At 37.6% G+C, this 16,602-nt stretch overlaps 1 protein-coding gene across 2 annotated transcripts in view; it reads right to left on the bottom strand.

Moving 5' to 3' along the window:
- Window positions 1-903: 903 nt before the first annotated feature.
- The window catches only part of ZNF804B (zinc finger protein 804B), a 222,085-nt gene continuing 206,386 nt past the window's right edge, over window positions 904-16,602 (bottom strand). For both annotated transcript variants that reach the window (XM_041714402.2, XM_030264643.4), the window contains exons 3-4: window positions 10,981-11,111; window positions 904-8,517 (exon numbers count right to left, since the gene is read on the bottom strand). In XM_041714402.2, coding sequence (XP_041570336.2) covers window positions 4,836-8,517; window positions 10,981-11,111 — 3,813 coding nt within the window. In that variant the 3' untranslated portion in view covers window positions 904-4,835. The remainder of the gene's footprint in view (window positions 8,518-10,980; window positions 11,112-16,602) is intronic.

The following is a 16,602-nucleotide window of genomic DNA, read 5'->3' as shown; positions in this document are numbered from 1 at the left end:
TTGTTTTTATTTTTCCCCTGCTTATACCAAGATTTGCTCAGCAACAAACAGGTGGGATCTGATCTCAACTGGAAGCCTACTAGAGTTAACAGTAATATCATAGATATTAATTTGCACAGTATTTCCTTCAGACACACACACTTTTTATATGTTTGTCTAATTATGAATTTTGTTTTTGTTATGAAAAATCTAGAAGGAAAACCACAATTGAATGGAATTAGATACACTGTGTCAGTTATGTCTCTGTGGATTTGCTGTGGTTTCAAGATTTTACAGAATGCCTGAGCCATGACACATCACTGCACAGTAGATTAGTTTGGTGCCAGAGATTGGCCAAGGTATTTCCAGCTGTGCAGGCAGGACAGAATATAATCTCTGTCACATCTCACCTCAAAAGATAGAGTTTCATCTACTACAGAAATGCAGACACTTGTTTTGACCTTCCTTCAGACGTTATGCTCACCTGGAGACGTGGCACTTATGAACTCTCCACTGATGGGTATAAGTAGCCGTACAAATACTACAGCAGCAGTTTGGGACCACTGAAGCTCAGTACCTGCATGACCAAAAGCCTTGTGTCAGAAAACAATATAAATGAAAGGTAGATGGAAAAGGGTGCAATAAACAAACTGGAAAACTACAAGGAAATAGGGAAAACGTGGGATAAAGTGATACTAATCATAACTCTTTGAAGATTTAAAGAATGATTGAAGGGTGAACAAATGCACATTTGTAGATCCTACTGTTAGATTCTTTACCAAAGAATCTATACTGCTATACAATTATTTGGGGAACCTGACAGGTGAGTTGTATGTGTAATTCTAAATAAACTGATCAGTGCATAAAAATACTCAGGAGGATCTTTATTCATTAAAAGTCCTTGGAAAAACCACATAGATAGAATTATTTTTGTAAGGAATATTTATTTTCAGCTCCATTTAAACAACCCACTTTTGTAACACATACTAAAATCTTTAGGAAACATTCTATGAAATTTCAGGATTATAACCACAGGAATGAATTAAATGTATTTCAGTTCTGGAGATTAAAATACAGAATATGTTTGCATCATTCTGCATTTTATTAGGTTGCTGCCTTTTGGTATGCTTTACATTAAAAATACATGACACTCTTTATACCAGTAAGCTTTTTATTGAAAAAAAATATTATTGCATTAAACTACATTCCCAGGGATTCCTTGAATAAGCTAAAACAAAAGTCCCATTGCATGTACAATAGTGCAATTCACTTAGCTACTGTATAATATAAAACACTTTATACAGAGAATACAAAACAAAATTACTAGTTTACATATTATACTAGCCAGAGTATTATCCAGTTTTAAATATAAACTTGACACTTTTAAAATCAATCTGATCAAATGGCATTTTTACGCAAATCTGCACAACAAATATACATGTTGAATATATTCCAGAAATGCTTCAGATACAAAAAAAAAGTTCCAAACAAGAACAAAAAAATTTATGATGGTGTGACTCAGGAATTTTTTAAATTGTAATTTTAATGTGTGGGTGGCCTCTTTCCTTGGATTATGTATGAAGAATATACAATCAAGCTAAAATAGATTATTAACTTGGTGTGTATATATCACTGCCATAAGGATACTATAACTCTTTTAAAAATCCCTTTAAATAAATTCAAAATTGTAGCACAGCTCCATACATCAGGCTCAATAATGCTTTTAATAATTATAATGATACATATTTAAAGTACATTAGTGATGAAAAAAATATGGCAGCAATTAGAGAAAATATATAATTTCAGCTGTGCCAATAGCTTTATTACATTTCTCCAAGAAAATCCCTCCTGTGCACTAAGAATGGTATTGGACATTGCCTTTGTTTGGTAATCAGTAATTACTGTTTTTCTGTTGTGCTCTTTATGTTCTTAAATTCTTTTTTTCTCCCCATTAAAACATCTCAAAATTCTTATTCCCATTGTTCCAAGAATTAAAATTAATCTTCATTGTCAATTTATTTGCCCTACCATGCTGATATGTACAATGATGCATGGAAATCCTATGATTTCATTTATTCTAGAGTCCCGTTGTATGGTGCATACATTAAGGAAAACAAATACATCTATTTTCCATAAATTATCTATGTAGTAGGGTATGGTTAAGTTTGATTTGGCCGGGATCCTTGCCACAGAAATTTCTAGAGTATCAACATTGTCTGGTAGAAGTGGGAATGCAAAATATGTGTACATGCATTAAAGATGAGATTAGCCCATCATTCCCTCAGTTCCACATTTTTCTCTTGGTACTATCTACTTAGGATACAAATGAACTCTTATACACAATAAGAACAGCTGGGTTTACTTCAACAGAGATGAAACTGGGCCCATAAATTTAAAAGCTTGTGGGGCTGGAAATGGACCTTTTATGCTGGCAATGTCCCTGGACTGCGGGTGGTGGCCATGCAGGCGAGTCAGCCCCTTCTGGGGCACAGCTTGACCTGCTACTTTGGATGTCCAATTTAGAATGTTTCTGCAGAGTTATGACTAATGTGTCCAAGTGGTCCACTGAGTGAGTGATCTCCATCCAAGCAAGTAATAATTTTCAGAGGTGCTAAGTCAGAGAAAGTGAAATACATTTGATTCTCAGAAAATAAAGTATCAGAAGTACAGAAAATATATGTAAATTCAGACCTTATTTTGGGGAAATTTTCAGCCAAAATTGAAAGGAAGAATTGTTAAACTCTGGAAACATATAGTTCTACATTCTTCCCAAATAAAATTTTTGACTTCCTTAATTTGGAAGCAATAATTTCAATTAAAGAATTACTCTACAATTTAAATGGGAAAAATAAATATAATTTATATGCTACTTATGTAGTGATAAGTAACACGAAAATGGCATTAATCCATTTTGTTAATGAGACTAAAAAATAAGTTGGGAATCAAACCAAAATATGTTTGAGGATGCTTGTGCCACCAACCTTTTTCAACACCAAAATGTTTTGCTTTTACATAGTCTTCATAATTTTTTTCTGATTTTTTTTTCAATTGCTAAACCCTCAAATGTATAAAGCTATTTTGAAAATACAAAACTAGCAGTCACAACTTGTAAAGTAACTCAAAAAGTTTGGTGTATTACCAATTTATGTTGAAGAAGCTCCAGAAAGATATAAATTAAACCAATTCCATTTTATTGCAATGGATCGATGTATTTTGATTAAAACTAAGAAAATTGGTTCTGTTGTATTTTAAAGATAGAACTTATTTGCAATTAGATTTTTCAGCTTCTTCAGGTTGCTGAATATAATGGAATAAAATTTCTCCAAAAATTTTTCAATGTGTTTTATATTGATTCTGAAAGATACACTTTGTGCACTACCTTATTGCAAATGAATTGAAATTATTTCAAATGTTTGTAATCCAAACAAACAGGTACTGTGTGTTGGATACTTCATGGGCCAATTTTTTGGGGGGAAGCATGCCTGCAGTCTAACCATAATTATGAACTAATTTCATGCTAAATCCTGTTTTCAGTTAGAAGCATTATAAAAAATGTCAAACTATGGCATTCAGAGAGATGCTGAAACCTTCACCTATTTCCAGATACACAGTTATTACAAACAATTTCAGCCACACATTACTCTGAAGGTTGGATACATGCATTCAAACATTGTGGATTCATAATTTCAATTTACTTGTTGAGCGTTTGGGAAGCCATGCGAGAATCTTGACATATTAGTTTAGATTCAATAAACTTTTAAATGCTGAGTATTTGAACAGGTTTTTCTCTGAGTCTCAATGTGTAGAGCCATTTTTGATCAGAATTTTAGTTCTTCATCTTTATGAATATCTGTATGATTTTATAGGACTAGCCAATTGTTTCTGTTATTTGTGAAAGGGATGAAAAATATTTACATATTCTTTGGGAAAGATTCTTCCACACATCAGAGCTCTGTTTGGTGGGAAAAAGGTATTGCAGTTTTGGCCAAGGACCTCTGAGGTTCAAAGCCAGCACTGGCTGCTTGGCAGTTCTGGGCTGGTGTGGCTCACCCTGACATGCCCTGTGACACAGCCAGGCACAGGCAGTGCCAAAGAACTTGGCTTCTCCGTGAGCCTTCTTGGGTGCTTGGCTCAGAGAGAAAAGAGGCAGCCTGCTTCTGCCAGCACAGAGCTCCCTGTGCTAAGGGAATGCTTTGTTGTACACCCATGGCCTGACTGCAGTCCCTTTACACTGTGCAAGCAACATATGCAGGGATGAAATCATTAAAGTATCTTCAAGATGTTGTTGTGATTCTCATCTTCTAGAGTTAACTCACCACCCCTCCCTCTGAGCCTCCCCAGTTTACTTTGGCCAGGAGACAGCCCCAGGGGCTGCTGGTCCCAGATACCTTGCTTTTTTCCTCAGTCTAAAATACCTTAACCAAACCAGGCACTGTTTCATATACAAACTCAGAAAATCAAATCTTTGAGGTGTGTCAAGATTGCTCAACCTTAAATTGTGCTACTTTGAATCCCTCATCAGTGTCGATATTGATCCCATTTAGTCTGGGTGCTGTGGTTCCTTTCCTACTGACAGTCATAGACTTCACTTCAACCTGTTCTTCTAAAACATTCTGTAGAATGACACTGGCCACCTATCCTTCTTGTGATAGTTATCACGAAAGGCTTTAAAGCAGCTTTTCCTCAGTGATACAAGAGAAAAAATCAACATTCAAATGCTGTCAGCCAGATTGTGGACTTTAAAATCTTTGCTGTTGTGCTCTCAGCAAAACAGTAGATTTCCCCTCAGACATGCTGAATGCTTTATTTTTATTTTATTTTAATTTGGGGATGGAGCCATGATGAAATCATTTGGGCTAGTTTAAGAAGCTAGAAACACTGAAAACTTCTTTCGCTGTAGGTAACTGTTGGGTCTGGATAGAACAAGAATAGTGATGAGGCTCTTGTCCTTGGAATAAGGGATGCACTAAATGATTTGGGTGTATAGCAGAAGGTGTGGCTGTGTTCAGGTGTGGTGTAAATAAGGCTGGGATATATGCTGCATGTGGCAGCGCAGGGAAGGTCAGTGGGGAAGGGTGGAGGGGGGTAGCAGAAACCAAGTGCAGTGGGTGTCCTGTCAGCAAAGCAGGGTGGGTGGGAATAAGGGCTGGCGCTAATGGGGCAAGTGATATGGGGGCAAAATGTGCCTGAGAGAGGGGGTGGAGGGGTGCCAGGGAGAGATGGCTGCTGTGGGGGTGCACAGCCGCCGAGACAGCAAAGCGTTGCAGCAGCGTGTGGTGGATGGTGGTGACAGTAGCCTGCTGCTGAGCAGGGAGGGCAGGAACTGCTGGTGTTGCAGAGAAGGCAGCTGGTCCTGGGGCAGGCAAAACTTTCAGATGTTTTGCCAGAAGTTGTTTCTGCATGTGCTGCTGGGCTTGCAGCTGCAGCAACCTGTATTTGTCTACTTCTTCTGGTGTAAATGTGATAGGCTGCTGTGTTAAAGGAGGGGAGGTGGATTTACTGTACACTTCTAGGTCATTTAGAGTATCACCATACTTCTGCATAGCATTGTCACAAAAAGAGTCTGAACTGCCTTCTGCCCGGTTCAAGTCCATGTGTATATCATGTAGTTCTTCTTTGGTCTCTGTTGAATTAGCAACAGAATATCTATTAGAGGGGAAAGCACCAGGGAAATTATTTGGTACTGGATCACAGCTTTGTATAATGGGCTGTACTTCACTAATGAAGAGATTGGTTTGTTCCTTTATTGCTGTGTTCCTTTTTATGCTTGGGCTCTGATAGCCTGTTTCAATTTGAATTATGTCTTTAAGAACACAATGATTATAATCAGTTCCAGGTGAAAAAGTAACATTAGTTATCTCTGATGCTTCAGTGTTTTTCTTCACACTGTTTTCCAACAAACTGATTTCATTATGTCTCACGTCATTTTTACCTATGCTTAGCACCTTCTCTGGCAAAGGTAACATTGCAATGTCATTTACTGATGATGAAAACTGAAGAGCAAAGTGACTTTGTGAGTGATCCTGTAATTCTATCCCACTACTGATTGAAAATCTCTCTGGATCATGCATTTGTTCCTGGGTTTTCTTAGTCTGCACTCTTTCTAAAAGTAACTTGGCTGTCATTGACTTTCTTTTCCCACATATGTCTTTTGCCAGGTTTTTGGAAGAGCAGTTGGCAAAGTTTTTGGACTGACTATTCCCATTCAGAGCGCTGGAATGTGCAGTTTCAGCTTGTCCTGGTTCAGCGTTAGAACCTCTCTCAGCATCCTCTATTTTTTTGTTGTCACAGTTTTCAACTTCTTTTGAGAAGGATCCTGAACTGCTGCCTCTTGACATTCTGCTGCTAGATGATCTTTCACTGCTTCTTGAATCACTGGTGGAACCACTTTTGGATTTGTGGCAGCTTCTACTCCTACTAAGCACTTTGCCAAAATGCTGATGTCTACATCTGCTGTGTTTAGACCTGTCTCTGATTTGTAAAAGTTTATGTCTTGAACATCTTCGATATTTAATTGTGCCACTCTGAATACAGTTTCTAGTTCCGTGACTTCTACAATGACAAAGGTAATCCTCGTCTGTATCATCTGAAGTGAAAATACACTTGTGCTTTCTGTGTTTACATTTGTGCCTTTCATCTGTCTTGCTTTTTCTTTTACAACAACAAAGCAACTTATTTCTTCCGTGATTGTTTGATGTGGGACTCATATAGCTCATGTAGCTACTCATACTGCTAACTGAAGTGTCAGAATAGCTGGAATGTCTGCCAGACGAGGACTTTTGAGGAGATGGGAATCTCCAACATCTTGTGTAACTTCCACATCCTTCATTATCTGAATGCCTGCTGTTTGAACTGGATTTACAACTAAAGAAACTTCCACTAGAGTCTTTTCCACTGTCACTTATGTCACTGCTGCAGCTGACCACATCTTGAAGGGATCTGGAGTCATTTTGGTTCTCATCTTTTTCTTCAGAATCAATTAAGTGACATTTTTCAGAGTTAAAGTTTTTAATCCTAGACATAAAAGCAGAGAAGGAAATGCTTTCATTTCTAATTTTCTGAGTTTTTCTTTCACAGCCAAGGAGATGATGCTTTAAAGGTCTCCTCAGTGATGTTGTATAAAGACATTTTTCTGTCACATAATCCTTTTGTGAGACATCAAGGTAAGCAGGCACTTTGGGAATATTTTCATTCAAATAATCTGAAATGCATTTTTGACCATTTTCATTCATTTCTTTCCCTATGTCTGACTCAGCTTTTTGCTTGGCCTTTGGATTTAGGGAGCCTTTCATCTTCTTTGGTTTCAACAACTGATTATCTTGTTCAATTGACATTTGCTTATGTTTTATTAAACCTGAGGGTTCATATTCATCTGCAGTCTTATTTTTAGAGAGCTCTTTACAGGTTGCTCTGTTTGTTTCATGCTGTTTACCCTCTCTGTGATTTAAAGAGAGTCTGAAGTCAAAATACAATGGATTACAGCCATATGAAATACAGGGCTCAGTTTTTGTAAACAAAAGTAATTCTGTGGGCCACTGCAGAGCAGTCGTGCCATCTTTGCTCACTACATGGAGGAAAGGCAAAGCCTGGGGCTTAACTTCTTTAACAGTGGTCTCCTTTCCAAGTGCTTCCATATTTCCATCTGTGATTTCTGTAATCTCCAAAGATCTTTCTCCTTTTGTCACTCGAGGACTGTCATTAATGTTGCTTGAACAGGTCAGCTCAGGTGCTGGCTGTCGTGGGAGCTCAGATAACTGGTCAGGCAGGTGAGCATTACCGTGCTTGTAGGTGTTCAGCTGTGTACAAAAATTGCTAGCTTGGCATGAAGATGAAATGGGAGTTTCTAAGAATTTTTCAGATTCATTCAGTTTGTTCTCTTGCTCCATTTCTCTCAGAGAAGCAGAAAAATTCAAATTTGGAAGTGGTATTTTGACTTTAGAAAATGAAGGATTAGCTCTGTTTTTTTCTTCTGATTCCCTGTCACTATTTTCATCATTTTCCTTTCGCATTTTAGGTTTTGCAGCTACATGATTTGATGTGCTGTTATCCAAATCCATTTGGTCTTGTGGGATAGCTGACTCTTTATCCAAACTTGCTTTCACTTGTTCCTCCAGAAGTGTGACAGAATGACAGCCCTCAGTAGTTTGCTTTTTTTTATGGTTGGGGAACTCACTACAATCATTTCCTTCTTCACAGTTCTCACTGAAGACTGATGCTGAGGACTCAAGCTTCAAAGGGACCTTTTTAGAGAATGAAAAAGACACTCCTGCCCTTTGAGAGGTATTGTTGCTATATGGGAACATTTGTGAGATGTGATTGCCAAGTGCATGGTGTCTTTCAGTTGTGGGGTGGTGCCTGCTTATAATAAGTTGCTGTTTCTCTAGTATGCCTTTGGAGAAACCCTGTCCTTCACTTGTGATGGTTCTCCGAGAACTTGCTGTGAACTTGCTGCCCTTGCACAGGAAAATTCCATCTGGTGCTTGCTGCTTTTCCAGGACTAATCGGGGGGCTTTAAGCAATGGTCCACTCCCAGTGATGCTTTCGGGTAAAAAAAAAAAAAAAAAAAAAGAAAGGAAAAAAAAAAAGCAGTATTAATTAACCAAGTTATGACAGAGCTTGCTAAGCTTCAACAGGGTAAATGTTTGGACTTCTGTATGGGCAAGACAGTCTTTACCTATAGAAAATTATATGTTTTAATGTCAGCACATGAAGGTTCTTTTTCAGTTATGCCCATGTACAAGCAGAACAAATATTGGTCTAACTCTGAATTCATATTTACGGGAGCTTAATCTGTGGTAAGTCTTGGTTTCCTGAAAGACCTCTGCAAAGGAAATTATGCTATGTTCAAAAGGAGATTCTTCCACCTGGAGCATCTGCAAAATCAAACTCTAGAAGGGAAAGATAAACATTCTGCTTGCTTAGGGAAGAATGTGTGTGTTCAGCTTTTTAAAGAGTAGATTCTTATTTTATTCCACAATAAATGACTTTGCAAAATATTCAAAGAGATATTAATACTAAAACTGTCAGCAAACATTGGACGGGAAGAAACTTAACTGGTCTCATTATCAACCATTATTTGACTTACTTTGCCACATTTTCTGTGTCTTACTTCAATTAATTACATTATTATTTTCAAAATATCTCAGATTTTAAATATTATTTCATTTTCTTGTAATTAAAGAAAAATTACTTATTCTAGGGCCTTAACAAAAATGGTGAACCACTGATTTCTTGAAACAGATAATTAACTGAGACCAAAATTACTGTAGCCATTTTCCTTTAAAGATATGACATATGTGGCCACCATAAAAGTGTTTTTCCAAGATATATTTCAAATACACATTTCATTAGACTAATTATCTGCATTTGCTTTCAGTGCAGTACCACAGTACACTAACTAGAAAAAACCCCATAGAACCAGATTAAAGAGATTGATAAAAAAAATATATTTTTAAATTAAATTTAAATAAATTCAAACTGTAAGATCTGCATATAAGCTGTCTATAATTGGCAATCATGTTTTATAAATGCTATAAAAATACACTGATCTTCAGCAATGGGAAAGATAGAAAGAGTCTCTAGAGCAGGGTCAATTCATAATGTGTGCGCTTCAGAGAATATATTTGCCTTTGCCAGAAATTCAGCATCAAGAGATACAAATTAACCCCTATTTGTATATAAGGAATAATTATCTCTTGGAGAAGGCGTATAAATAAATCCTTTTCAAAGTTTTCTTGGAATAGCAAAATAAAATTTTTCTGTGCCCAAGATTAACAATAATGTTGTTGTCAAATTGAGTTAGCTTGCTGTAAGGAACTGTGGGAACCTGAGAGACGGTACTCAGGAATGGAAACAATTGTATATGTGTGGACTTCTGCTCAAAAAGGCTGACATTCTGTCTTTCCTGAGCAATTGGGAATGCTACCCCTCCACCAAAATCCCTGCACTTAGCCTCCCCTGAGCCTACTAGTGATTACAGGGAGGAATAGCAAGCTCTTTCCTTCCACACCCTATGCAAAATATTATAGACTCCTGGCTCTTTCTGAAAGCAAACCTGCTCTTTCCCTCCCAGATTGGTTCTGGCTTTCCTGTTATCACTGATATTACTGCTCTATCTGAGGATACATCTTCAAGTGTGTGGGCATAAAGGAAGATTCTCACAGGCAGTTACATTTGTTTCAGCAGATTTGTATGAAAATGGAGTTGTAATCATAAAAGTGATATATTAGCACTAAACTGTTATATTTCAGCAGATTACTCAAAAGCAATTACATAGGCCAAAATGAATTTGTAATAAACTCTGAATGCTGTTATTTCCAGGGTACAATAGTCTTCAGATGAATTTAAAACAATGCCAGTTTATTTGTCTGATTAACTCATTGTGGTCATAGATTAATATAAACAATTGGCCTGATGGAAATCTATTCTACTGAAATATTCAGGGTCATTAGACAAAGGAGATTTCTCAAATTTAAAGGTTTACTACTGCAATCTTTGTCCTCTATCTATATATTAATCAATAGAGTTAACAGTATTAGACCAACTTAATTCAGTTAACTATTTGTTTTTCATTCAAACTATCCTACAGAGAAATTGAAAAATAATCCCAGTACCTTAAAAGTAGTAAAAAGTATTCACAAAGGGCTTATCCTCTCCCATTAACTTATGATAAAATGTTAAGACAGTCATACTAATCTCTTCAGATCAGTTTGGATAAGGTAAAATGGTGATATTATAAAAGTGTCTTCAAAGCTCTCCATTTAGAAGACATGAGAATAACTATCTACAGGAGAGAAAATGACAAACTTTCAAACAGCATGTAATTAAGTCAGAGGTTTTCAAGGTATGGTTTGCAGAACAGGATCATTTGAAGACAGCTGAAAACAGGTTACAGCACACACAATCTCTCTATATTACTTGCGTAGGAGTAAAAATATTGTAATTTCTTCTGAAAGAGAGGAAAGAGGGCATTAAAACCTCATACAACTTTTAAAAACTTGCCATTCTGACTGCTTCCGTAACTCTGCAAGCTGGTGGAGTCGCTTGAGTGCTTTTTCCTGTTTCTTCTCATCTTTCCATGACTTTGAAGCCACATTTCGAGCAAATTCCCTTTGTTTTAAATCTTTCAATCTCTGTGTGAAAAGAATATAAACAAAGGGATTAGAGATGTACACTCCAGATACTGTTCCTCTTACTCAATTTATTCACTTTTCATGAAGTTGGTATGTAAATAGAAAATAAAAGTATACTTAAAATACTGTAATAGTGAGAAGAGATTGAAAATGTTATTTTTGCTAAACAAAACAGCATAATTTACCTTCTGCTATTTATCTGATAGATGCCTGTGTATGAATGACAGCTTTTTTGGTTCTGATGAATACAAAAATGTTCAGTTATGTACAAATACAGACACAAAACTAGAATCCATTTAATGAGGTCAACATTTTCCTATTTGATTTATCCTGTTGAAATGTAATCCACAGGCATATACTGGAATAACTCTGAGCTCCTATGTACAATATATTGTATAGTTCTCTACTTGGACAAGTATACGCAGATGTGTGGGGGCTTATCTGTTGGTTTTGTAGCTTTTTAAGGCTGTATTATTTTCTCAAATGAGAGAACTACTGTCTGAAATATTTAGTCAGAAAACTGTTTTATAGTTATTTTCACAAATTTTTTAATCACCTCACACACCAATAAATCAGATAATTGCTGTTGGAGAGAACAAAATTCTTTGCCTTTATTATATTTTTTTGATTGCCTGATTTTGCACCACTGATAACATAACGAAAACAAAGAAAGAGATATAAACTAGAAAGTGTCCACAGCATCCTCTGCAAAAACAGTTGTCTCTGAGTTCACTGTGCTCTCTAGGAGCCAGCAAGTCATGTCTAACCTTACAACTCCCCAGCTCAGATTTATGCTTCCATACTCCATGGCAGAAACGCCTTTCCCCATCCACACTTCTTCAGTGTTTGGGGAAAAAATGTTTGCAAGCAGGGAGGGAGCTCTGGTGTATTCACCAAATGCCCAAATTGGAAGCTTTGAGGACTAGAACTGAAACAAAACTGCTGCATTTGTTTGCCCCTTGGTCCAGAGGTGGCTGCACTCATCTGTGTAATTCAGAACTACTATATCAACACCACTGAATGCTAAATTTCCCTGGAGCTGTTTCTGCAAAGTAGATTTGAAGAAAGGTTTTGATATCTCATTTTTAAACTGCTGCTCATTTGTCAGCATCTGAGCCTACTTGACTGTCCACCAACACCTAAGGATCAACATCCCAATCACTAGCATCATCTCATGCTGTTGTTTTATGCACAATGGTAGGGCCAAAAGATCAATATGCATCAGTAGGATTAATAGAAGGCTGACCAAGCATTGTAAAAGCAAATGCTGCTTTCTGCAGCTCAGGTATGGGGAGCAGTCTAGCCATGGCACAGAGCTGTACACTGGACAACATGCACCTGCTTCTGAGAAAACAGGGCTGGAGGCAAAGAGTCCTCAACTTGTAGAAGTCAAGAAAATTATTAGTGCGTGAGAGAACTGCTTTCTGGAGAGAGGTCTAGCTTTTGCCCATAGATTACAACAAAGCTAATGGGTGAAGACCCCCATCTAAAGAGATGACAGGTTCTTTTTTGTCCAGCTAAGATGAAAGAATCCAGTTAGTGGCAATGACATAATATGACAGAGAGGCATGGAAAAACACTTGGTGGAAACAGGCAATAGAAGGTCTGTGATTTATTTCTGTGAAGAGTGCTGGAAAGCTGTAGAGAATATCCCTCACATTTCACACCATCAGCTGTCCTTCATGTATGAGATTTTTTTTAAAAGTCAGATAACATTCATGAGAGGAAAAATAAGTGCTGGGAGACTAAGAGCAGAAGTTTTTTGTTTGCTCTCAGCCTTTTGGATCCCAAGACATATGCATTTGAGCACTGGTCTGGAAACAGGGAGAGCTGGGCTTGCTACAAATCATTTGCGCAGGGAGCTTAAGATGGGTCTCTGGCTCTCAGCCATCCTGATGGTTTTGCAGAGACACTCTCTGTTGGATGGGGATGAGAAAGCCAAGAAGTTGCTCAGGAAATTGGTGCACTACCAGCCAGCAAGAATCACCATGCTGCCCAGTGCCTGATGAAAGCTTAGCCATATCATGAGAGCTATCTACAGTCTGCCAAATCTGTGTTTATCCATAAAGTTTGTATCAGCCCCAACATTCACTACTTCATGGAACTAGACTCTAAAACAGGACAGCTGCAAAGTCCTCTTTACAGCTCTCAGGCTTCACCTTCTTGGAAACAAATGGTTGCTCCCTATATGCTCTTACCTGTCCCTTTACATTCCCTCTCACTATTCATTTGTCCCTTGTCAGGCCAGTCGTGTAGCACTCTATTCCCCCAACCTCATTGTCTGCAATTTGCAGTCAAATGGATGAATATGTAAGACAATGTTACTTTTGGTTCAAGAGAAAAACTTTTCCAATAATGTATTAAAGCCAAAGCTGAAAAAAGAAATCAGAGAATCTTCACAGAACAAATCGAAATGTTCTGTCACCTAGGTAATATTTACATGAGTGTAGAGATATTTAAGCTGTAAAGATCCTATTCTCCACAGAAAAACATAGGTAGTCTTGAGCCTTATTAACATGTCCAATGTGAAGAAAGGGCAAAGAAAGACATTTGAGAAATGCCCTTTAGGGCAGCTTGCTATGTTTTAGCTGTCACTGTGAGCTGTTCAGCATCACACATAAAGCATTCATGAGGAAAAACAGAAACAGTTTCTACCTGTCAAGGAAACAAAGAACAGTGTGAAACCAAGAACTATGGAGCACAGTAGTGCAAAGCAATGCCATTTCATTTCTTTGACAGTTAGGATGATAATCAAAAAAGCAAATGGACCAACACTAGGAATAGGAGTTCCAGCAGTATTTTTTGCTTTCTAATGGCATTCAGCATGTGTCAGAGAAGTAGAGAAAACAAAAAGAAATGTAGGTAAGCATAGCAGAGAACTCATCAACTGGAGCTGAAATCCAGGAAATCAAAAGCTCTACAGTCTGAGGAGAGAAAGGGTTCTCCCTGCACATCCCCTCAGCAAAACAAAACAAAGCTGCACTGCCAGAGCTCTAGTTAGGAGTCATAATGAGTTTTGTCGGTTATGTTGGGTAGATCATGTTGAACCTGCGAAGCCCTGGTTTTCTCCACTAATAACCTGTGCCAGACTTCTGACAAGCACACAGATACTTTCTGCAGGTGGGGTACAGGAGCACGCAATTGAGAAGATATCTGAATGACAACCCCAAGCTCAGTAGGTGTGCTTGAAAATTAACATTGCTTTACACAGCAGTTGCATTTTTCACATAATTAGGTACTTAACTAAGCATTTAAATAGAGGCATCTATAATAAAATATGATTTATTTAATAGTTTCTTGTGTTCTGTCCTTCACCAGCTACAAATATAGTTGTCATGCAGTTATATTTCTTTTTTTAGACTCATGTTATATTCTTTCTAAGATTTTTGTACATGCATGTGTGGACATTTCCATAACTAAAAGTAAATCATCCCTTTTTTTATAAACACCACAGAGAGTATTAGAAGACTACAAAATAATGTTCATTGTCATGGAAAGATTTACTTGTAGATCTGGTGTGAGTTCCGTTGGCTGTTCTGTCTGACTCACTTGAAAACTGCTGAATCTATGCTTTTCCTCCTGGAACTCTGATATGAATCACCCGGAGATTTAAGTGAGTTAACTACCTACTTTCATACTTCAATACCTACTTTTGCTAGACATCAAATAACAGTGTTCAAATACCTGCAATTTAGAAATTTCTTCCCATTCTTAATGTCTGGGGAGTTGTGTTTTGTTCTTTTTTAAATTGTCACTTTATTTGGTCCAATACTTGCTTTGCACTGACCTGTGAGCACCTGAATACTCACTGCAGGCTGCATTTGCAGTACTGAGTTTACTTTCTCTCCAGAGTTATAATCCTGGTTTCTATTTTTCCCTGTACAGGCAAATGTTTACCCGGATTGCTATTCTTCTGATCTACTTCAGATGCCTTTCTTCATAACCACTGGAAAGAAATGAGCACTTCAGCAACCCAATCACCTGTTTTTAAAGCAGCTGTCTAAAACAAGAGGGATAAAGTGAAATGTAAAAGTACCTTTTTTTTTTTTTTTTTTTTTCATGGTGTACAGAGGTTATTAAAGGTGTCTATCCTAATTTCTACAGGGTGCTCTTTTATGAAGGAGACACGGCTGCCCTCCCAGCTAAGGTGCCTTTACACCAATGCACACAGCGTGGGCAGCAAACTGGAGGAGCTGATCCCACTGCTCTGCTAGAAAGGTAGGAGAAAATTGCCATCACTGCAGCGTGGTGGGAGGAGTAAGGGTTTAGTCAATGGTCCACCCGAGAGACTGCTGCCCTCTGGGACAAGGCAGCAGAACCAAGCTGGCAGATCTTTAAGGGAGTTACACCAATCCTTTGCTGTAAGGAGAAAGGAGAATGGCATGGCTGAATCAAGACCAGCTGGTCAAAATAAGAGGCAAGAAGGAAATGGGAAGGTAGTGAAAGAAGGGACAGGTGTCCTGGGAAGAGTATAGTGATTCTACTTAGCTGTGTAAGGACCGGTCAGGAAGGCCGAGGTGCGGCTGGAGATGATCTTGGCAAAGGATGAAAAGAATAATAGGGAGAGCAGGAATGTCAGCCAAAAAATGAAGGTTAAAGAAAGCATACTGCAAAATAAAGAAAGCAAACTAGAGTGGTGAATGGGTAACAACAAATGAGGAGAAATTTGAGCTACTCAACAAGTGTTTTGCCTCATTCTTAACTGGCAAGTGTCTCAATTTGAGGACCATAGGAGTATGATACTGGGAGACAGTATAACTTCTCCTGACTATTCTGTCAGGGGCTTTGCCATTATATAGATTTTACAGGGGTTCTCAGTGTTAACTGCTTCAGATTCTGGAAAGAAGAACTGTTGTTACAACTATCCTGAGTAGCAAATCCTCTTCTTCTTCAAGTAGTGTAACTGCATGGATGTGAATAGAAAGTATCTTTGAGAAAAAAGTAATTTTCTATTTATTAAGCTAGAAAATTTCATTTTAGTATCAATTAAATTATTTTTCCCCATTACATTTAGAATTGTTTTGCTCTGGAATATCATTCACAATGCACCCTCCAAACTACTCATTATGCATTCCAGCCCCAGGTAAAAATGTATATACCCTGTTAGGTATATGTCTTCTGTTATATTTAGAGAGCCTTCTTTGAACTGAAGTCCTTGAACTAATGTGTCTGAGTGCCTGATTTGCTTTAAAGATTTATTCCCTCTCAGCAAAAAAGCTTCTTAATTAGGTTCTAACCAAATTCACCACAGAAGGGTTAATTGAGGAAGAAAGGAATGTTAATTTCAGTAATTATTCTCTTGCATGTAACCCTAACATTGGAACCAAATGCATTATTTGTAAAATGATTTCCCACTGCAAACCATCAAATGAGAATGATAGTCACTAGAGAACATGATTAAACTTCATATGTAAAGCTTACAGTGTTAGCTTGCTAAGTGAAAGTGAGGAAACAGCAATGAAGGAATTTGCCTTTACTATGGTAAGTCAAA

This window comes from Taeniopygia guttata, chromosome 2 (genome assembly GCF_048771995.1).
Source record: "Taeniopygia guttata chromosome 2, bTaeGut7.mat, whole genome shotgun sequence".
NCBI classification, from domain to species: domain Eukaryota; kingdom Metazoa; phylum Chordata; class Aves; order Passeriformes; family Estrildidae; genus Taeniopygia; species Taeniopygia guttata.
This window is presented reverse-complemented; position numbering and strand designations above follow the sequence as displayed.